Raw genomic sequence first — 22,361 nt, 5'->3', positions numbered from 1 at the left:
ATCCTGGCTGAGGACATAGGGTGCAAGGGTAAGACGAGAGTGGGAGACGCTGCCCAAAGGTAAGTGTGGGTCCAGTGGCACACTAGCCACCTAAATGTGTGTGTGTGAGTGGGGAGAGGGGCAGAGAGTGAGAGAGAGAATCCAAACAGGCTCAGCACAGAGCCTGATGTGGGGCTTGATCTCACAAACTGTGAGATCATGACCAGAGCTGAAACCAAGAGTAGGATGCTCAATCAACTGAGCCAACCAGGTGCCCCTCTTTTTTTCAATGATCTTTTTCTCCTTATATCAACCTACTCTTTAGAAATGTAATATAAGTTAATTTTTTTCATACACAAAGATCATTTGTTTCTTTTTGCTGTACATATAGCTGTAATGTTCATGGCAGTTTGGCTCTTGGATGTGACCAAAGAAATGTCTGGCAAAGGACTGTGGTTTGGATCTCCACACCATACCAATAAACATTAGTGCCCCTACGTGTAAACCATGCATTGCAGCCTTTCCCCAAAACCAGCTGACTGTGCCCTAGATCTTCAGCTTTATTTTGCTTAGTTTCTCAGTAGGTAGCTTGCAACTGTACTTTTCTATTTCTGTTCCTGTTCAAAGAAACAGTCTTCCTCCTCTCTCCAGCTGTAGAAATCTCACCCATCCTTCCATATCCCACGTAGATGTCAGCTGCTCCAAAGACCTCCCTACTTATCTCAGAATAAAGTGATTACTCTGGATTTATCCCTTATTCCTCTTCTATGGTGCTTCCTGCCTTATGTTGATCTGTTTGTAAGTGTTCTATTTTTTTTTTTCGAGTAGATTAAAAACTTCTAGAGGGCAAAGGTTACGTCATAGCCCTCACAGAGTTTAGGAAAACATCACAGGTACTCAATGGACATTTGCTTTTTTGCTTGATGGGATCGAATTAGAGTGTGAGGTTCTGATTTTCCACCTCCTAATTTAGTTTCTTCACCAAGTGAGAAACCAATGAATGCAATTAATGACAGCACATTTTCATTGTGGGTCAGTTCTTTAGGACTGTTGTTGGTGTCTGTCTGCATTGGGGATATTCCTGGGGGCCAAGTTTCTTTCTAAGTGCCTCTTACTTTGCCAGGTCAGTCCTAAGCCTACTTCATGGCATTGGTGCCTATTCAAGTCCTAAGCCTACTTCATGGCATTCGTGCCTATTCAGTCTTCACAGAAGAATGTATATACCAATTACACAATGTGGGGAAACACATTAGAGTCTGTGACCCAGGGATTTTGGTTTCTAGTCCTTATTCTACATTAATTAACTGTGACTTTGGAAGAGCTTCCTTGATATTTCTGGGAGTCACAATAAGTGGGTACCCACAATAAGTGGGTAACCCATAGGACTGTAGTAAGGATTATGTGAGTTATCGTGTGGGGGAAAAATTTCTTGAAAAAGTAAAAAACAAGAGTAATACAAGGTTTTATTTTAGGATGTGAATGTTCCCAGCATGATGTATCTCAGTGCCTCAGACATAGTCAACATAGCAAATGTGTTGCTGTAAGTCTTGTTCATGGTTTGTAACTTTATTAATTTATCCATCCATCCATCCATCCATCCATCATTTCCTTTGTTTGAATGCCTATAGTGTGTCAGATATGATGTACCAGAATAAAAGGGGTCACTCCACATATGGTCAGACTGGATGCCCCACCTGTGAAAGTCTGGCTGGCATTCAGACAAGTGTTCATGGGCGGTACTACTGTCCCAGGCAAGTTACCAAAGTTCAGGGTAAAACATGGTTCAGAAACTCGATTGGCCAGCGTACCAAGGAAGCTCTATGTCTCAGATGAGTTTTCCTTCACCAAATCCTAAGCGACTGCTATGTTATCCTCCAATGCTCATTGATTTACTTGTGATATGGCAAATCCCGGCTGGTATAGCTCTCTCTCTCCCAAATCCTGGGTGGTGTAGCACCTGTACCTGCAAGATGCTTGCTTAGTGGCATGGAATCAGATCTGGGGGCTGGTTATAGGGTTTGAGTGTTTAAGGGCATGTGGTACATACCTGATGCAACCTTCTCCACACAAGGTGGAACTCATTGAGATGGACTAGATTTTTTTTTAAATAAACTTTTATTTTGAAATAGTTTAAAATGCAAGAAATTCTAGGGGCGCCTGGGTGGCGCAGTCGGTTAAGCGTCCGACTTCAGCCAGGTCACGATCTCGCGGTCCGTGAGTTCGAGCCCCGCGTCAGGCTCTGGGCTGATGGCTCGGAGCCTGGAGCCTGTTTCCGATTCTGTGTCTCCCTCTCTCTCTGCCCCTCCCCCGTTCATGCTCTGTCTCTCTCTGTCCCAAAAATAAATAAAAACGTTGAAAAAAAAAATTAAAAAAAAAATAAAATAAATAAAATGCAAGAAATTCTGAAAATCAGGGTTCCTGTGTACCCTTCATCCAGCTTTCCCTAACTGTAACATCATACATAACTATAGAACCTTTATAAAACTAGGAAATTGACATTGATATAATACTATTGATATAATTGATATATTGACATCTATTGACAATCTATTGACATTGATATAATACTATATTAACTTCAGCTGCACACTTTATTCACATTTAACCTGGACTGGATTTGTTTTAACAAATAGAAATAAGCTGCAAGCTATGAGATTTGCCTGAAATGTTATTAAAAAACAACAAAAAAGATTTGATGAGCATGATTGAAGGCAGTCACTAGAGAAAAAGAAACCCATTTCACCTACATCAATAATGATGCATGAAGAGTTTAATACATCAGTAATAATTATTTAAATATTATTGGATTAGGTGCTACAATGAAGAAATAAAGATTTAATAAGTGTATATAATGAGGGGATCTCCTCAAGTCTCAGAGGAAATTTCTCTGTGGGATAGTCATTTGGAGATCTCAGGATGAGTAGGAATTAACAACTGGGTAAGGAGTGTGGGACAGTTCTTAGTTCAGAGCTTAGAGGATCACATGAGTGTTTATCCCTGGACTCACCTATTTCCAAGCTTTTAGGGCTTGGAAATACCATTGGTGGTATTGGCAGCCATTTTATTATATTCATAGATTCTGTGGATCAAGACTTTGGAAAGGGCATAGCAGGGAAGGCTTGTCTCTAATACATGATTTTTGAGACCTCAGATAGGAAGACACATGGTGGTGACTGGATGACTGGGGTCTGGAATGGTATGAAGGACCATTCACTCATGGGTGTGGTGTCTGAGGTTGCTAACTGGAGTACCGATGGGAGGTGTCTCTATGTGGCTTGGCTTCCTACGACCTGGCCAGGGTAGTTTGATTTCTGCTGGGGTGACTCAGAGCTCCGAGCATAAGTGTTCCAATACATGAGGCAAAACTGCATTGCGTTTTCTGACTTAGCCTTGTAAGTCAGGCAGCATCATTTCTGATACCGTCTGTTAGTTTTCAGTGAGTAACAAGCCCATCCAGCTTCAAGAGGAGGGAGACATGGGCTCTCCTTCCAGTGAGATAGCTGACAAAGAATTTGTCATTTGACCATTTTTAAAAAATTGCCACATTCCATTATCTTCACAAATAGGCCATCTGAATGGTTTTCTTTAGATACATGAATAGCCTTAAGTCTTACTGAGTAATTTCATGCATTAACTTACTGTGAAATCTTCATTGTTTAATTCTGAAGGCAGTCTTATCTCTAGACTTTTAGAATCCCCTCCTTTTTATCACCTATATGTCCCTCATATCAGGTATCATATTCTGTGCTATTTTATCAGCTGTGCAACATTTGCCAGAGAAGGGGCAAACAGTTTTTCCATTTTTAAAACAATTTCCTCTGAGATATAGAACTTGACTGTATCATAATATTCTGCTGCTAAAGCAAGCATTCAACTGGGCTGCAGAAATGTATGACTTCACTGTCAGTCATAATTTTAAAACTAAGTGTGAGATATACTTCTGAAATCTCAGCTGGGCTTCTGGACTCAGAGAGTAACATGGTATCAAACTGGAAAAAAATTAATTGCTTTTGTGTTGTTGCTCCCTGCTGGTATGATTTATTTTAAATTCTGCTGAACCCCCAGAGAAGGAGCTTTACTGTAATTCAGAAACTGACATATGCTGTTTTGCCCACATCTCTCACAGATGCTCCAAATTCAGAGCAAAGGATCATTCTGCCATATGAAAGACATTGGATATTGCAACATCTATTTTATCTGACATGACAAGCATCGAGTTACTCCACATAAGTGAATTTTATGAGCAACTGAAGTCTACCCCCTTTGAGTGCCAATGTGTTTCATAAAATGTTTAGTTTTTTTAGAATAAGATCTAACATGTATTATACTATTTCCCTGTTTTCTTGGAGGATGGTCAACCATTTTGGGACTTGTCCTGTGTCAGTTAGCAATGAAAGTATCCTTGGAAAAGTTCTTCCTAGTCAGGGTAAATTGGGAGAGGTGGCTATTCTACACTTAGATATGAACTTGATTTCTCTTTCTTTCTTTCTTTCTTTCTTCCTTTCTTTCGTGTTGAGAGAGAGAGAGAGAGAGAGAGCAAGCATGGGAGGGGTAGAGAGAGAGGGAGACACAGAATCCAAAGCAGGCTCCAGGCTCTAAGCTGTCAGCACAGAGCCTGATTGCGGGGCTGGAACTCACTGACCACAAGATTATGACCTGAGCTGAAGGACGCTTAGCCAACTGAGCCATCCAGGCGCCCCAATTTCACCACTTTCCAATTGCTCTGTTTTGTTGGTATGAGCCCAGCTGTGTTGAATGTTGTAATCCAATGGTGCCCTCGGGATGATTGAGGCATATAGCACCATGTCACTCCAGACACTATGATGTTAGAGTTGCTAGTCAGCTCTACTTGTCTGAGTGAGGAACTACCTACAGTTCAATGTTACTCCCAAGTGTGCAGGTTTTGTAAATTGTTTTCAACTGCGCCCCCCAGGGGCCTTGTTGGTTTTCAGGACTCATGTCAAAATGATGAAGGTCACCACAGTTTAGCTTCTGGATAAGTGGGGTCATTATTACCAAAATAATTTAATGAGCAAAACTGATTCAGGACAGAGGCAGTAATGACAAATTACTTCTGAGTAATTTTATTTAGTGGGAAAGAAAACTTGTCTAAAAAAATTATGAAGCATGCATTTCGTCCATAGCTTAGACCCTCTGGTAGAGCAGATTTGTTTCCCTGCCAAATCTGAGTGCAGGTATCCATTGTCTTAGGGATTTCAATTTAATTAGGAGTATGATATTAAACCAGAGAGAATATCACTGCTTTAGTTTTGTTTCTCCATGAAAAAGGATTACTAGGAATCCTTGAGAAGGAAGGAGGACCAGCTGGGTCTATATTATACAGGTGAAAGGGGAATTGCCTGGCGAGGATTCTGACAGCACAGAAGCAGCATACATGGGCCATAGCTCCATGGCTGGTCACAAAGGACGTGGTCTCTGGAGAATGAGAGCTTCAGGGATCCTCCTTCTCATCTTACTTCATCTAAGTAAGAGGAAGTTCTCACTTAAACAAAGGGGTCGTATTAATGTCCTGCTCCAAGGTCTGCCTCTGCCTTCTATCAGAAATATGTCTATAATTTGAAGAGCATACAAAAAAAAATTTGATGGAGAGAAAGCAAAAAAGCAAAATGCATTGAGCCTTCTGAGTTTCCATTTAAAACCTAGTTTTGGCTTACATGGTCTTCATCTACTCGGTGTTCTTTCTCAGATGGATGTCTAAGATATATAAGGTACAGCGTAAAATGCTCTAGGGTACAGAGAAGTAAAGATAATTCTTTTCCTTAAGAAATGCAGCATCTATGGGAGCCTGGGTGGCTCAGTCAGTTAAGCATCTGACTCTTGATTTTGGCTCAGGTCATGATCTCATGGCTTGTCAGTTCAAGCCCCACGTTGGGCTCTTACAGCACCAAGCCTACTTGAGACTCTTTCCCTCCCTCTCTCTCTACTTCTCCCCTGCTTGCACTCTCTCACTCTCAAAATAAATAAACTTAAAAAAAAGAGATGCAGCATCCAGTTTGGAAATGACATGTATAACTCAAATGATGCGAGGCATTACCAGCCTGTACTTATTCATGAGGCCACATTTACAATAGCATCCCATTTTTTAAAAATATACTTTATTATCAAATTGGTTTCCATACAACACCCAGTGCTCATCCCAACAAGTGCCCTCCTCAATGCCCATCACCCATTTTCCCCTCTCCCTCACCCCCCATCAACCCTCAGTTTGTTCTCAGTATTTAAGAGTCTCTTATGGTTTGCCTCCCTCCCTGTCTGTAACTTTTTTTTCCTCCTTCCCCTCCCCCATGGTCTTCTGTTGTTTCTTAAGATCCACATATGAGTGAAAACATATAGTATCTGTCTTTCTCTAACTGACTTATTTCACTTAGCATAATACCCTCCAGTTTTTGATGACTTAGAACTCTACATTTTCCCATTTGGGAACTTAGCTGTGTCTTAGAGTGTCTGTATCAGTTAGGGTTCCAGTAGGAAGCAGATGGAACATTCAGGCTGAAAAATTAATAAAGGGACTATTCTAAGAGTTTTGGCCAAGGTTTAGGAAAAGCAGTAAGGGGTGGCGTGGTACATGCAAGGGAGAAGTGCCGAAGAGAGAAAATGGGGATGAACTGGGAAGGCTGGGAGAGCTGTCAGACTAATCCCAAGTGAAGGAGAAGTCAGTAGAAGCATCCTAGGGTACTATGTAGTCTAAGGAAGGTTCTGCAAGTTTGTTGGGGAGTCTTCAAGCTGAAGTCTTCATGAGAGGAGTCCTGTGTCTTACTATTCCTGTCCTATTCACTCCTTAGTTGGGAGCAGCCTGTAGAGTATGGCCTAGGCCAGATGTGGTGATGAACTTCAGAGCACAGCAGCTAGACCCTTATTGATTCTGCCTTCCATAATTGGGGATCTGTTAGGTGTATTCCCATACACCTCCCTCTCCCCTTTTCCCAAAAGTGCTAGTCCCCAGGAATTCAGAGTGGTGAAAACGGTCAGAGAATAACTTTCTCCTTTGATCTCCCTGAGTTTGCTTCATAGGCTCTAGCAATAATTTTTGTGCCAAGATTTCATGTACTCTCATAGAAATAGCTTCCTGTGGAATAGTGTCAATGTCTGGGGGTGGGCATGGCTGCCTGTGTTGTGGTGGTGGTGGGGAACTGTGGTCAGACTTCCTTCTGAGGAGCATTTGTCTTTATCATTGAGTCAGAGACCTGAGTTCAAGACTTTATTTAGGTTTTCTATATGAGAGGGAATTTGGAGTATGATTAGATATCTGGAGGCCAAACTTAGATCTGTACCTATATTTGGGGGTCTTGAGGTGGATGAGGGGAAGGTGGATGAAGGGGATGAGGTGGAAGACGGGAATACTTGAGGCTCCCCGAGCTTCCAGGTGACATACCATTCCCTGTAGAGTTCTACAACTTCTCCTTTTAGGCCTTGGAGCAGTAAGTGGCTCATTCCTTTTTCATTTCTTTAACAATAGAGCTTGATCACCTACCAAGAAGTTCCTAGAGCACAGAAGCCAAACCCATTAGGATTCTTTTGGTCAAGAACAAAGAGACAAATCTACCCATAAGAAAATTGGGGTGCTTTTGGATAAAATCTTGACAGCTAGGCTGGCAAAAAGAATTATAAATATCCATTATATGCTATTTACTCAAGGATGGATGAGATTAAGTTCTGGAAACCTTTGGCTTAAGTAACAAGAAATAAAACATGAGCTACATCTTTATCAGGAGACTTGACTACACTATAATAATATAATCTGATCATGTTTCTGTCCCCCTTCCAGACAACAAGCACTGTGTTATATTTTTAAAAAATAATGTTGAATCAGCTAAGTGATTCATGAATATGATTTCCTTTACAAAAATAAAAAAATACCAATAATTTTGAAATCACCTTTGATTATCTTCCCCTACCTGGTCTATCCTTTCCTCCCCACTACTTATGCACCAGGCACACGAGTGTGGCTCAGACGGTGCTTGTTGACCTGCGTTGGGGGGGATCCAGGTGGAAACTGAGGTTCAGCAGGCAGGCAGGCAGCATGGCAGAGTGGTTGATTCTGTACCTGCCCAGCCTTGGTCAGGCACCCTGTCTCTACACTGCTGGCTGCAGCAAGAAGAAGAGCATCTTGCGTGTTGCTGGTGGCAAGCTCTGATACACACAGATTTGGTATGACCTCCAGTACTTTTTAAAGGATAGGTTCACTATTATCATCAGAGTTGTGCTGTATCTCCATGTATTAAATCTGGTCTTATTGAGGTTACTTCCTACGTCTGCTGATAGTCCTTTGAGGTGGAGACTCAGGGCTATCAATTTCTACTGGAAAGGCTCCTCTCCCAGTGGAAAGGGTGGGAAAAGATGAGAATTACTTCTGGTCAGGAACCACTGGGCATAGACTGACATGATCAGAAAGCTGGTGATGTAAATTGGAATGGATGATGGGACAGAGACAAAGAAGTCAGACATGAACCAATGGAAAAGGTGGCTGGTGCTGACCTTCTGGGTCTGCTTGATCTCTGATTATCAAGAGAGTCAAACCAATGACTGAGACCCATGGTCTAGGTCCTACTAGAAGGTGATGAGTAAAAGTCAAGGACATCTTCTTGGTCAAGAAAGCAAGGTCAGGAGGGAGGGAGGAAAGTAAAAAAACAAAGAGGGCTAATGGGCTTTTTCTTAGCAAGACTTTGAAGAAGTCACTTCCTTTCTCTGCTTCTTTAGACCCACCCCTGTAGTGAGAGTATCAGCCCAGAACTTACCAGTCATTCTTGTTAATGAAAAGACCGGTCATGAATGGGGACCAGCTTTCCAGTGGCCCTTTGTCCTGGGCCCTGTGTTTGGTCACTGACTTATTGGCAAATTCTTTCAATCACTGAATGCCTGTTTGTCTCACAGGGTGGACCTTTACTTAAAATTCTTGTTTGGGCACATGCAGTAAGTGGAGAAAAATGTAAGACATTCTTTCTTTGGTCATTAATAAAAGACCCAGAGGAAAAAGCCTAAGTAGCTTTTGTTAATCATTAAACTTGCCCTATGGTCAGCTCTGAACTTCTACTTTGGCGCATGTTTGGCCAGGACACAAACAAGTTAGGTGAGTTACAGTCCAACATGAGTGAGTTACCTGCACAGTAGCTAAGGGCTGGACTCTAACCAGATAACACAGCCATCGGTGCTTGTCAAGAAAGAAACAAGATCATTTAGAAAGGAGAGATAATTTCTCCCTTGAGTCACAACGGGACAGGAACAAAAAAGGTACCGTTTGATTCAGAAATGTCTCTGCCGTCTCTTTTCTAGGTATTATACCCCTTGCCAATGTTGTGGTGATCAAAAGGAATGGACGGTCTGTATTAGCAACCTTGCCACTCTGTCTCTGAATTCTCAGGGAGGGGAAGCTTATCAGGGAGGGAGGAAAAGAGGAAGTGGAGGAATGAGAGCAGAGAGAGGCAGGAGGTGAGAGGAGACTTGACCAAATGCACACCACTCTCCTCTGGTTGGAAATTCTCTGGTTAAAAGAATTAAGTGGAGGCTGAGTTTATCCTTAGGAAGAATTAGTGGATTAATCATGTTAAGAAAAAGTATACTTATTGATTCGATTGCTCTATTCTAGAGGAAACGGTGCAGGTCTGAGCATAGAATTTTAAGAAAACCAACATGTAAGTAAATATTTACTTATATTGTCTCAGGCTGGGGAGCAAGCATTGAAATGAAATATTAAAATCATGCAGCCAGACTGAAAATTGACTCTTCTGTGCTGAGGATATTCTGTAGGGTGTAACAGGCAAGTCAGATCCTGTTCTTTGGATGGAGTAGCAAATACTCTTGGGTACCTTTTCCTATGCAGTAGATGTATTTTGGAAAATTGAATGTTTTAAAATTGAATCTTCTTCCAAATAGATGTAAAAATGTAGAGAATTTTGCAACTTACAGGAAAACATGTTGAATCCACTGAGACATGACAGATCTCCTTTCATAAATGCAAGTGGCTTCCATCCCTACTTCATCTGCTAAGGACTTGAAGGCATATACTCATATTGTCTGTTTCCTGAGCTCCTAGCACAGGGCCCCACATGTACTAGGAATATAATAAATGTTTGTGGAGTTTAATTAAATATAGATGATTTTATATATTGGATTCTCTTAATCAAGACATACCTATAAGATACTTTATTCTAAGTTTCATGCGGGTATTCTTTTTTCTGGGAGTTAATTATGGCTTTTATATTTTCTGAAATGACGTAAGTATTTTTGCTAGTCTGTTTTCTTAAAAATATAAATTAAATGTATATTTAGTGATATATACACACACTTAATTCTGTAAATTTTGTAACTCTTATTATTATTTAAAAAAATTTACTTTAATTCCATATAGCTAGCATGCAGCGTTATATTAGTTTTAGGAATATAACATAGTGAGTCAACAATTCTATAGATTACTCAGTGCTCATCAAGATGAGTGCACTCTTAATCCCTATCACCTATTTTACCCATTCCCTCACCCATCTCCCCTCTGGTAAAGATCAGTTTGTTGCCTATAGTTAAGAGTCTTTTCTTTGGTTTGCCTAATTTTTTTGCCTTTGTGCATTTGTTTTGTTTCTTAAATTCCACATATGAATGAAATCATATGGCATTTGTCTTTCCCTGACTGGCTTATTTTGCTTAGCATTAATGGATGGATCTACTTTCTAGATCCATCCATGTTGTTGTCAATGGTAAGATTTCATTCTTTTTTATGGTTGAGTAATATTCCATTGTATACGTGTATATACCACATCTTCTTGATCCATTCATCTATCAAGGGACACTTGGGCTGCTTCCATATTTTGGCCATTGTAAGTAATGCTGCAATAAACATAGGGGTGCATATATCCTTTCGAATTAGTGCTTTTGTATTCTTTGGGTAAAAGCCCAGTAGAAGTTTTTAACTTTTAGAACATTTCATAGCCAGTATTTTTCAAAGAATTTTGTCTGTGCCCTCTGACTTGGGGGTACCCGGGAGGAGCTCGGCAGCTTCTCCAGAACAGGCATCAGGACATTATCCAAGGCATTTGGCTCTTTAGTTGAGCTTCCATAGATTCTGCTCATCTCTCATGTGTGAAAGTCATTTCCTTCAGGTTAGATAAACCAGGCATAGAGTTTTTAAATATATATTCACCGATTAGAATTTACTAAATACTGTGTGGGACCTTTGCACAGAGATGGTTGTAGAAATAGAAGACCAGGCTCTGGACTTGAGGAACAGATAATTTAAAAGAATAAGCATATATGCACTACGTGGTCCAGGCTGCTCAGGACATAAGGTTCAGAGAGGAAAGGGCAACAAGAACCGGAATGGCTGGATGTTGGAGGAGGTCATTGAGATGACATGACCACTGGTTAACCAGAGCTGGACACGGACAATCAGAGCCTCCTCACCCTCTCCCCTGTCCCCCTGTTTCCACAGCATGAGATGTTTTAGAGGAGACAGCCCTGAGATAGTGATGTGTTGTTGAGACTATCTGGACAGTATGTGTGACTAAGCTCGGTTAAACCCTCTATTTGGACTTTTAAGATTCTGCAGGCAGGGGTGGAGATCTACTCCTCTTGAGGCTGCTCAAGACAAGCCTCATATGTCGATTCCCTTGCTTCCTAAACCTGCTGTCTCCCATCTGAAGTGGCCTGCCTCTTTCTTCGGTCTCTCCCTGAACTTTGAGTTATGGGGGCCAGTTTGCAAGACCACAATTGGCCATCCAGCCAGGAGACCAAAGAAAAGGTATCTGCAAGCGAAATTCTGGATTGACCAGCGACCTCTAAGCAGGGAGGGGTGGCTTGTATGGTAGATGCTTGTGGACCACCATAGGAGTACAGGAACACCAGAAAACACCAGCTGGACTAATGCACCTATTGGAGAAACTGAACAGAATACACTGTGGCAGAGAAGGGGAATGCACATCTCCTGCAGTGGGCTGTCCTCTGCCATTGGTGGTTTGGCCAGATACTGATGCCCAGCTACAGGCTGAAGCTCAGGTTAGAAAGTTGGAAGCAGAGCTGAGATTAAAGAAGGACATGCAGGTATCCACCACTCTGCTGGCTCTGGGGCTGGTAGACAAAGTGGGAGAGCAGGAGGAGGAGTTGAAGAACTTTGTGAGCCATGTTTCAAAGCTAGGAAGGCACAAAATGCCCTGGATTCAGATCCCAGCACGTATGACAGTGCCTGATTGGGATGTGAGGAAGTGGAATCCCTGGGGAAGTGAGGAGAGCAAAGAGGAGGATGTCGAGGGGGCTGTTGTGAAATGGACAAAGGACCCTGTGTCATCTCACCCCTAATACAAAGAAGAACAAAAGCACAGCGATGGCAAGCCCAGCTGGCGGGGCAGCCCCCCAGTTCAGGAAGCATTCATGAGAGAATATACTCCTGCTGAACTTACTGATACAGTTGCCAAAATCCAGCAAAAGTTCAGGGTGAGTATCTGGGCATGGTTAGTGATGCTGTGAGATGGACAAAAGGATTCATGTAGCTTCTCTGACCAGGCCCAGGAGGCAGAGAAGATAGCAACGTCACCACATATCTGCCCTCCAGTATACCTGCATGGTGCTCAGGGGTTCAAAGGACTCACTTCTTTACATATTGGATTATTCTAACCTGCAGGGAGGCTTGGCCCAATAAGGGGGGATCTCCTGGGCACATGGGTCTGTGGAAATAGATAGAGGGGGTACAACAAATTCTTAGGGAATTGGAAATGAGATAGTAAATCTATACCCTTGTCTTTGAAGGCACATTTGCTGCAAAAATGAAAGCCAAGGTACTCCAGTGTGCCCTCACTCCTGGTATGGGTTGCTGAGATCCATGCTGAGTCCAAGTGTGGACAAGACATTTATGATGTTGGGCAAGCCATTGCTGATCTAGGTGAAACTTACAAATCATGGGAATTGGTATGGGCTGTGGGAAACACCTGAGACAGAGGGGGAGCTCAAAAAGCCAAAAAGTGGGGCACCTGGGTGGTTCAGTTGGTTGAACATCTAGCTTCAGCTCAGGTTATGATCTTGCAGTTCGTGAGTTTGAGCCCCACGTTGAGCTCAATTCTGTCAGTCTGCCAATGCAGAGCCTGCTTTGGATCTTCTGTCCCCCTCTCTTGGCACCTCCCCTGCTTGCACTCTCCCCACCAAAAAATAAAAAGCCTAAAAGCTATTGCAACTGGCTGTAAAAGGTCTGATCAAAGTAATGAGGATGCAACCTTGGTTTGATGTCCTTGTTGTCAGGACTCCACCTGAAAAGACAGACTGGCAACCCAATGCTGTGTTGGTCGGCCTATGGAAAACCTTAAAACCTGAACAACAGTTCAGACCAGCTCCATTTCCCCCTACCATCCCTGTTGCCCCATCTTCTCTAGCAGGGGCCTCGGGGATATGGTCCTATTTGGGGTGGGTGCCTCCCACAACTTCCATATAGAATGCAGCCCAGGATTGCCTCTAGGTGAGGGTCATTGAAGGAGGTCAGAGGTCTCATGTGCTGTTTACTATTCACTGGTTCCCCAGAAATTAGCAAATGGTAGCTCTGGTGGACACTGGAGCTAAGTGCACTCTAATGCATGGTAACCCTCAGAAGTTTTCTGGCTCCCTCAGCACCATTGATGGTCACAGATGATAAACATATGTCAGGGAGATCCCTTTGACACTACAAATTGGGCAACCTCCCCGACAAGAATATAAGGTTTTTATTTCTTCAATGCCAGAGGATATATTGGACATTGATATCCTACAAGGTCAAACTCTGCAAAAGTTAATCGGTGAATTCTGCCTCCAGGTTACAGTAATCAAACCAGTGCTGAGGAGAAACACTAGCTGGGTATCAGGAAGTCCACCACCCCCTCGAAGAATGCTAAGTGTCAAACAATTGTCAAATTGCTTGGGGGACACAAGGAAATAGGAAAACTATCCAAGAACTGCACCTAGTGGGTATTGCAGGCCTTGCCCATAATGCTTTCAACAGAGGGGTATGGCGAGTAAAAACGTCAGATGGCTGGGAATGCAAGCTGGTGCAGCCACTCTGGAAAACAGTATGGAGGTTCCTTAAAAAACTAAAAATAGAACTACCCTATGACCCAGCAATTGCACTACTAGGCATTTATCTACGAGATACAGGTGTGCTGTTTTGAAAGGACACGTGCACCCCCATGTTCATAGCAGCACTATCAACAATAGCCAAAGTATGGAAAGAGCCCACATGTCCATCGATGGATGAATGGATAAAGAAGATGTGGTGTATATATACAATGGAGTATTACCCGGCAATCAAGAAGAATGTAATCTTGCCATTTGCAACTATGTGGATGGAACTGGAGGGTATTATGCTAAGTGAAATTAGTCAGTCAGAGAAAGACAAAAATCATATGACTTCACTGATATGAGGACTTTAAGAGACAAAACAGATGAACATAAGGGAAGGGAAACAAAAATAATATAAAAACAGGGAGGGGGACAAACAGGAAGAGACTCATAAATATGGAGAACAATCTGAGGGTTACTGGAGGGGTTGCGGGAGTGGGGATGGGCTAAATGGGTAAGGGGCACTAAGGAATCTACTCCTGAAATCATTGTTGCATGCTAACTAATTTGGATGTAAATTAAAAAAAAAAGTCAGATGGCTCATGGAGAATGATCATAGGGTCCAAAAATTGACTAATATGGTGCCCATCACTTATGCATATGGCTGTGCCCAACATTGCTACCATTGTAGATGCCTTGGACACAATCCTATGAATGTACCATCCTATGCCAGACTAGCAAATGCCTTTTGTAGTATACCACTGGCTACTGAGTCACAAGATCAATTTTGCCTTCATGTCGGAGGGGCAAAATGGACAATTCAGGTGCTTCCCCAAGGCTACCTACACGGCTCCACAATATGTTACCAGATGGTAATAGGAGACCTGTCCCTGTTCTCCTTCACATCAATAAAATGGGCCCATTACATTGATGAGATAGAATATTAACATGTGAAGACTAGTCCCTGCTGCAGGACACTTTGTAGGCTTTGCTGAAACATCTGTGCAGGAGAAGATGGGCATTGAACCCACAGAAAATTCAGGGCCAAGGCACTGCCACGAAGTGTTTGGTTGTTTAGTTGGATAAGATGCGTGTCATCCCAGAAGCTAGGATTGATAAGGTGTGAGCCTATCTAACCCCTAAAAATATGAAAGAGATGCAAGCCTTTGTATGGGTTTGGAGGTTTATTCTGTACCTGGTACCATGCCTCCACCCCATACTCCACTTAGTAAAGAAAGGGCACATATAGAACTGGGGATCAAAACAACAAGCTGCCTTTGAGAAAGCGAAAATATTAGTAAAGCAGATTAAAGCTCCGGGCCTCTCCCAAGCAGGGCTACCATGTTTGTGACTCCACAAGGTATGGGCTGGGCACTATAACAGAGACAACCAAAGGACAGAGTACCCCTAGGGTTTTAGTCCCAGCTCTAGAAGGGGGTAGAAATCCAATATGCTCCCATAGAACAACGGCTCCTAACAGTATTCCCAGTGTTCCTCCTGGTAGAGTGTCTCATGAAGGAACAGCATATCATGATAGAAACTTCTCCTCCCATCAAGAGATGTGTTAAAAATATGTCCCACTGACCCACCTCTGCCATGGCCAAACCCCCCACTTTGACTAAGTGGCTTGGCTATTTGCAGCAGAGGAGAGAGAGCCCACTGTCTCAAAAATGTGGGTGCTATTAGCCCATGTTGAGTATGTAGATCCTCCAGATGCTCCCACCCCTCTTCCTGTGGTAGCCCCTGAGGCCCTGGCAGCCTGTAGAGAGGAAATGGGGGAAATTCCTACCCATGCCTGGTATAGAGATGGGTCTAGTCAGGGCAACCTTCTATATGGACTGCAATTACCATTCAGACCGACACCAACACCATCTGGATCGAAGTAGGAATGAACCTCAACAGCCAATGGGCTGAACCCTGTGGTTTGGCTGGTGATCACTAATGCATCCTGCCTGTTAACCCTTTGCACTGACAGTTGGACTTTACTACAGAGATGAACCCTATGGCTTAAATAATTGGAAGCCAAAGGATAGATATTCATGAATAAGTCCTTGAGGGGTCAGGATATGTAGAAAGACATTTTGGTCCATCAGCAAGAGCCTGAAGTAGTCCTCACTGTCTTCCACATCCCAGATTGTAAGGTACTGACACCCTGTTGCAATCTGGGAAGCTGATGCCCTAGCCCAGGTATAAACCCTAGCAACTGATCCATCAGTAGATAAAGCAGATTGCACACATATGAAGAGAGGTCACTACAGCACCCAAATAAGATGGCATATGGCCCAGGATATTATATTGCCCCCCAAATACAGTGACTAGGTTAATGCACTAACATCATGTCTGTTCTAAACAACATCCAAGGCAATTACCAAAGGAGTCTGGGGCCATCCAGTGGAGTTCCCGACTAGTGATGGAGACTGAAGCCTGCTTTGGATTCTGTGTCTCCCTCTCTCTCTGTCCCTCCCCTGCTTGTGTGTGCGTGAGTTCTCTCTTTTAAAAATAAATAACTAAACTTAAAAAACAACAACAACAACAACAAAAGAAAAACAAAAATCAAAGGTCATGATGTAAAAGACTGGGCAAAACAACATGGCAGTGAATGTAGGTCCCATCTCCCTTTATAACCTGCAAGCAACCAGGTTGGTAGAATGAAAAAATGTAATATGAAAGCAGTAGATTAAATTACTAACAAGTAAAATAATTGGGCTGGATGGGCTAAAATACTATCCCAGACTTTAATACATTCAAATGAAAAATCAGTAGGGACCATTACCCCATATACCAGATTGGGGACTCCTAGTAAGACACTAAAAATGGCAATGATATGGAAGTCGTGAGAGTCGCCCCAACTCTCACTATGAATCACTGTGCAATGCTGCTGAGAACACCAAGGCCCATCATACCTGGGAAAGGCATTATCTGTTGGAGTTTGCAATGGGATGTCGTGCCGGAATGTGTGAATTACTTCACATCCCTGGTAAAAGGGAACTGCTCAGTCTCCTCTGGGATCCGGTTGTCCTGCTGTAAGCTGGACCTGTTGAAATGTACTATGCCTGAAATGGACTGTGCATCATTGAAAGAAGGAGAAGGTGAAGGTCTTGATCTGGCATATGCTTCCCCCAGTTCATCTTCTCTCCCTTGCCTCTCCTGGCCCACATGTATGGCATGCACAACCAGGTCAGGTGCCTAAAGCTGCCAAACTCCCCCTCCTCAAGGCCAGGTGGGTGTGTTCTGTTTTCAACTGGTACAATTTGGCCACCGTCTTTGTCCCTCCATTGGCCTGTAGGATGTCATGGCACACACAGACGCCCTTACTGCATTCACCCAGCAAGCCTTAAACGATAGCCAGCAAAAGTCTGTCCTTACCAAATACACAAATGTCTCTAATGAGAAAAACTATCCTCCAAAACAGGACGGCTTTGGACACTATTATTGCCTCTAAAAGAGGCACCTGTGCCAGAATGTTGTCTGTTCACACCTGTTGAGTCTGCTAATTAAATCACAAAAACACAAGTGAATGCCCTGAGTGATTTTGATGAGGGAGCATAAGGCAAGTTGACTGGCCGCAAACACCACCTCCCACTCCCAGGTGGGATATGTGCGATATTCCTAGGCACTCCTGGCTGCCCAAGAACAAAGGAAAGGGGAACAACAAATGATGAACTGGTAGAGATCACAGTCCTGCAGGACCTAACTTTCTGTCACCCCTCCATAGAGATATGTGAAACAAAGGCAGAAGCAAATGGCAGATAGAATTCAATTTCCTTGTAACCTGCTGCCCATTGACAAATACTTGAGGCTGGCAGAGTAAAATGTTTCTCCAGGAACTCCTTACTGTCTTCCTGTTAATTAATGCTTTGCTAGAGGGAAAATCAACTTTAGCTTGACAATAGCTAGGCCTCCAGTATCCAGTGAGGCTTCTTTAGCATATGAAAACCTCACTAAAAACTTCCCCTGGACTTTACCTTCCCCAACCCCATAGATATAACCAGTCTTTCCTCATGGTCCCAGGGCAGCAATTTCTGCCCACGGTCCTGCCCCCTGCTTCAATAAGTCACCTTTTTGCACCAAAGATGTCTTCAAAAATTCTTTCTTGGTCGTGGGCTCCGGACCCCATGAACCCTACTGTCACCCCCAAAAACCTCATCAGTTTGACCCCCAGCCTTGGAGACTTGGTACGTGAACGGTTTGGATCATGGGACTCTTGATGGGAAAAAAATGTTACTTATAATGAGGATCATTATCTTAATCTATGTTTTCTTTTGCATGTGCCTATAGTGTTGCTGTGGTATCTGCCTCTAAGTGCAGCCAAGTGGCTATCAAATGAGCCACCTCGGTGCTGGTGAAAGCCCTTGCTGACCACTCTGGGCACAGCAGAAGAGGGCACAGGTGAGATTGCATACAATGGTTAGGAGGAGGGATCATTGAGAGGTCATGACCTCCAGTTGACCCGAGAGCTGACCTGGAGGCTCCTTTTCCCTCCCCCTGTCCTTGAAATGTACACTCTTCCCACCTGTCTGAGAGAGACCACCAGGTCACAGCCTTGAGAGAGCACTGTGGTGCTGAGACTACCTGCCTGGTATATGTGTTTGAACCCGGTTGAGGCCTCTATGAAACGTTTAAGATTCAGACAGGCAGGTGCAGAGATTTACTCATCCTGAGGATGCCCAAGACAACCCGGTAGGTAAGTTTCCTTGCTTGTTGAACCTGCTGCCTTCCAATCTGGAGTGGTCTGTCTGCCTCTTTCCTTGGTCTCTCCTTGCCTTCTGTGGAACCAACATGGGGGACAGATACCGCAGAGGAGGCAGCACCTGAGCTGGGCCGTGAAGGAAGGCCAGCTTTTCATTACACAATGAGAGAGAGTTTGGGGAGTGTAGAAAGCCGCCCTCAGGAGCCAAAAAGGGGCTGACCTGATGAAGGCTTGTCTGAGAGGTGGTGAGGGGAACTGTCCAGTGCCGAGAAGGGTTCGTTCGGTTTGGAGAGCCATGCCAGGGAAAGCTGGGAAGGTAGGGGGCCAGATCAGGGCCAGACTGAAAAGTCAGAGCCAGGGCTTTGCATTGGAAATAGAGAGCCCTTGAAAAGAAAACATTTGTGGGGTATCTCCTTCGTGTTAGGCCCTGTGTTAATATCTTTGCATATAGCACCTCAGTTAATCTTGATAAAAGTCCTGAGAGGTATTCTTAGGGTCATTTTAGTAGTGGTGGAGGTTTTGCATTGAATTAAAAAAGCATTGAGTAGAAAAATGGCACAGTAAAGGACAGGGTTTAAGGAAGATAGGTCAGCTAAGCTGGGCCTGTGGAATGGGGTAGAGAGACCTTGAAATCATGGGGTCTAGTTTGGAGGCTCCAGCTTTATCTTCCTCCATTTCTTTCTTCCCTTTCTCCTCTGCTGTGAGGACGAGACCGTTTTCCCCAAATTCCCATTAGTACCATGTTTTCAACCCAGTACCATACTTAACATTTGCTTTGTTAAGCTTTTTACTTTTTTGTGTTGATTGGTTTCCTGGAGGACTGAGACTCTTTTTTTTTTTTTTTTTAATGTCTATTTATTTTTGAGAGAGAGACATAGACAGCAAGCAGGGGAGAGGCAGAGAAAGAGGGAGACACAGAATCCAAAGCAGGCTCCAGGCTCCGGGCTGTCAGCACAGAGCCTAACGCGGGGCTTGAACCCATGAACTGTGAGATCATGACCAGAGCTGAAGTTGGACCCTTAACCACTGAGCCACCCAGGTGCCCCTGAGACTCTTTTAGAAACAAAACAAAACAACCTACCCTACCCCTCACACCGCAACTACCATTAACTTGTATCTTGATATCTAGAATTTAGTATTTTTTTAAATTAAGCTTTTCCATAATGAGTTATTGAAAGAGGCTATCAGTATTTACCCAGCTTAAACATGCATAAAATAAGTTGGTGAGAAATGGGGAGGAGGTGAAATAGTGATGATTTTATATGAGATTCTTAGAGTACTCTTTTCTCCTGAGCTTGGGAGGATAGTGGGTCGATTTGAAGACTCTAGGGCCATGTAGGTATCACTTCCTTAATTCCCCAAGTTTTGGCCCCATAAAGTAGTAGTATGTAAGTAAAAAATGATAGTAATTTGTTATTTTTTTATAAAGCACAAAAGCTATGCTGCTCCAACAAAACTGAATATGCTTTCAATATCTGAGCAATTTTGAAAGGATTGATTTAAGTGGACAGGATGACTGGCTGGCTGATCTCTCTGATGAGTGCTGAAATACTACTTTTGGCAGGTGAGTAGGATGTGTTTCGAAGGGATTATAGATAGAGAACAACAAGTTGCCTTGAGAACTAGTTTATTGATACTTAAAATATTATATGGGGGAAGTCTTCAAGTATCTGCTCTGGGTGTAAATTTTCTGTGCTTAAAAATTATTTTTTTCTGTTTAGTTGCAGGCTATATATTAAATAGCTATGAATATATGTATATATTCATATATATTTACATATATATTCAGATATACACATATATATTCATATACATATTCACATATACATTCATATATATATATATATATATATATATATATATATATATATATACATATGAATTAATGGCCAGTGGAGGTTGCTGTCATAATCTAGAGCTTCTAACAGTAATTTATAACCTTCTTTTTAGAATTCGTTTTTGAGCCATGTGATGTAATTCTTTTTAGATTTATTGCTTTATCTTCCCAAAGGGAATAGTTTATCTTGTCTTAGCAGTTAATAACTGCTTGTATTAAACTCTTCTTTCCCCAAATCATGTCTCTAATTTTCTCTGTGAATTTGCTTATCTTTGGTATCTTTTTATGGTATTCGTTTTTGGTCTGCTTTAGGTAGAAGTATCTAATACACTTTTGAGGGGGAAGCATGGGTTGGCCTGGCTGGGACTGCTGTGAATAATTGTGTTGATGTGACTGATTCCCCACCATCCTCGGTTGTGCATTATGCCACCTACATAAATGTACATGGAAGCCCTGGGCTACCCAGAGTTAGCATGGCCTGGATTATCCTTTGACTTTTCTGATATAAGAACTGAAAAATGTTCTATAGATAGCATGTTGCCTATCTAGGACCTCACTGAGGAGTTGACTGATTCTTGATGGCTCCTTGAATTTACTTTGCCTTGGCTGAGGCATGTCCAGGAGATCTTCAAAGATGAGGGTTTGGTTGCCATGTTCAGCCAATGGTCTCTCTGGGAGAACCCAATCTAGCCTAGCATGTGTAGTCTATAGTATTGTTGTTTTCAAGGAAATTCCAGCCCTGATCCATGCTTCAGCCTCTCTCTGAGACGGCAAGGCAAACATCTACAGAATTTTGTATCCATCTGGGGAGGTGCTCTGATATATTTAAAAGGAGGAAACTAGAGGATGGTATATGGAGACAGGAGGATTTAAATAGGAACAGAAACTTCTAGAAGTTTCTCCTCTGGGAAGTGGATATGTAAGAAATAATTGGTGGCTAAATTATGACTACCTGATTAAAGGGTGGGAAAGAAACAAGAGATATTATGTGTTTAATTAGAAGCCAAGTGTGTCCTTGAGGTCCTTTCCAAAGAAAGTAGGAATTCAGGATTGTTCTGGTGAACACTAGGTTTTTGGGTGTCCAAGAAGAGTGGATCAGACAGAACTTTCCTTAAGATCAAAGTTTTGAAGGTGTGATCCCCAGACCAGTAGAACTAGCAGCACCTGGTCATAAATGTAAATTCTTGGGCCCTACCCTAAACCTGCTGAATCAGAAACTCTGGGGTGGGACCCAGCAATCTGTGCTTTATCAAACCCTCCTGGTGATTCTGAGGAATGCTAAATTTTGTTTTTATAACGTTAGGGAAGCAGGTGTATTGAATCTGAACTTCAAAACCAGTGTTTTTCTTATTTACAGTGTCTTCCCTGCGTTTCCACATTGAGCCTGAAGAAGGTAGTCTTGCTGGGGGAACGTGGATCACAGTCCTTTTTGATGGTAGGTTTGGGTCTTACCAAATGCAAGTTTCTTACTTACTAAGAGTCCTAAATAATGTGAGTCTTCTTCCTTGGCTAAGGACAGGTATAAAAGAGGGCCTGAAGGGTGTTGGACCCACTGACTGACTTCTGTGTTTCCACATGCTCACTTGCTGATATCACAGAAACAGAGCACATCACACCATTTTATGCCTGTATCCACCTTCTTATCCCAAGCTGTGGGGATGGGACCCTAGGAAATGTAGATGAGATAGGGAAGAGTGCAGCATAGAACTTAGCAATGTGTTCGCCAGAATCTTAGTTTGCTTCCTTGCAGATGATTCTATATGTAGGAACTTTTTAAAAAATATTTTTATTTATGTTTGAAACAGCGTGTGCAAGCAGGGGAGGGACAGAGAGAGA

The 22,361-nt window shown here is 42.7% G+C and overlaps 1 protein-coding gene across 1 annotated transcript in view; it reads left to right on the top strand.

The window, feature by feature from the left end:
* Positions 1-20,145: 20,145 nt before the first annotated feature.
* PKHD1 (PKHD1 ciliary IPT domain containing fibrocystin/polyductin) overlaps positions 20,146-22,361 on the top strand; it is a 479,232-nt gene continuing 477,016 nt past the window's right edge. Inside the window, exons 1-2 of the mRNA XM_078446999.2 lie at positions 20,146-20,252; positions 21,883-21,960. Coding sequence (XP_078303125.2) covers positions 20,201-20,252; positions 21,883-21,960 — 130 coding nt within the window. The 5' untranslated portion in view covers positions 20,146-20,200. The remainder of the gene's footprint in view (positions 20,253-21,882; positions 21,961-22,361) is intronic.

This window comes from Panthera onca, chromosome B2, assembly GCF_046562875.1.
Source record: "Panthera onca isolate mPanOnc1 chromosome B2, mPanOnc1 haplotype 2, whole genome shotgun sequence".
Classification (NCBI taxonomy): Eukaryota; Metazoa; Chordata; class Mammalia; order Carnivora; family Felidae; genus Panthera; species Panthera onca.
Note: the sequence above shows the minus strand (reverse complement) of the source record. Positions and strands in the feature narration are given on the sequence as shown.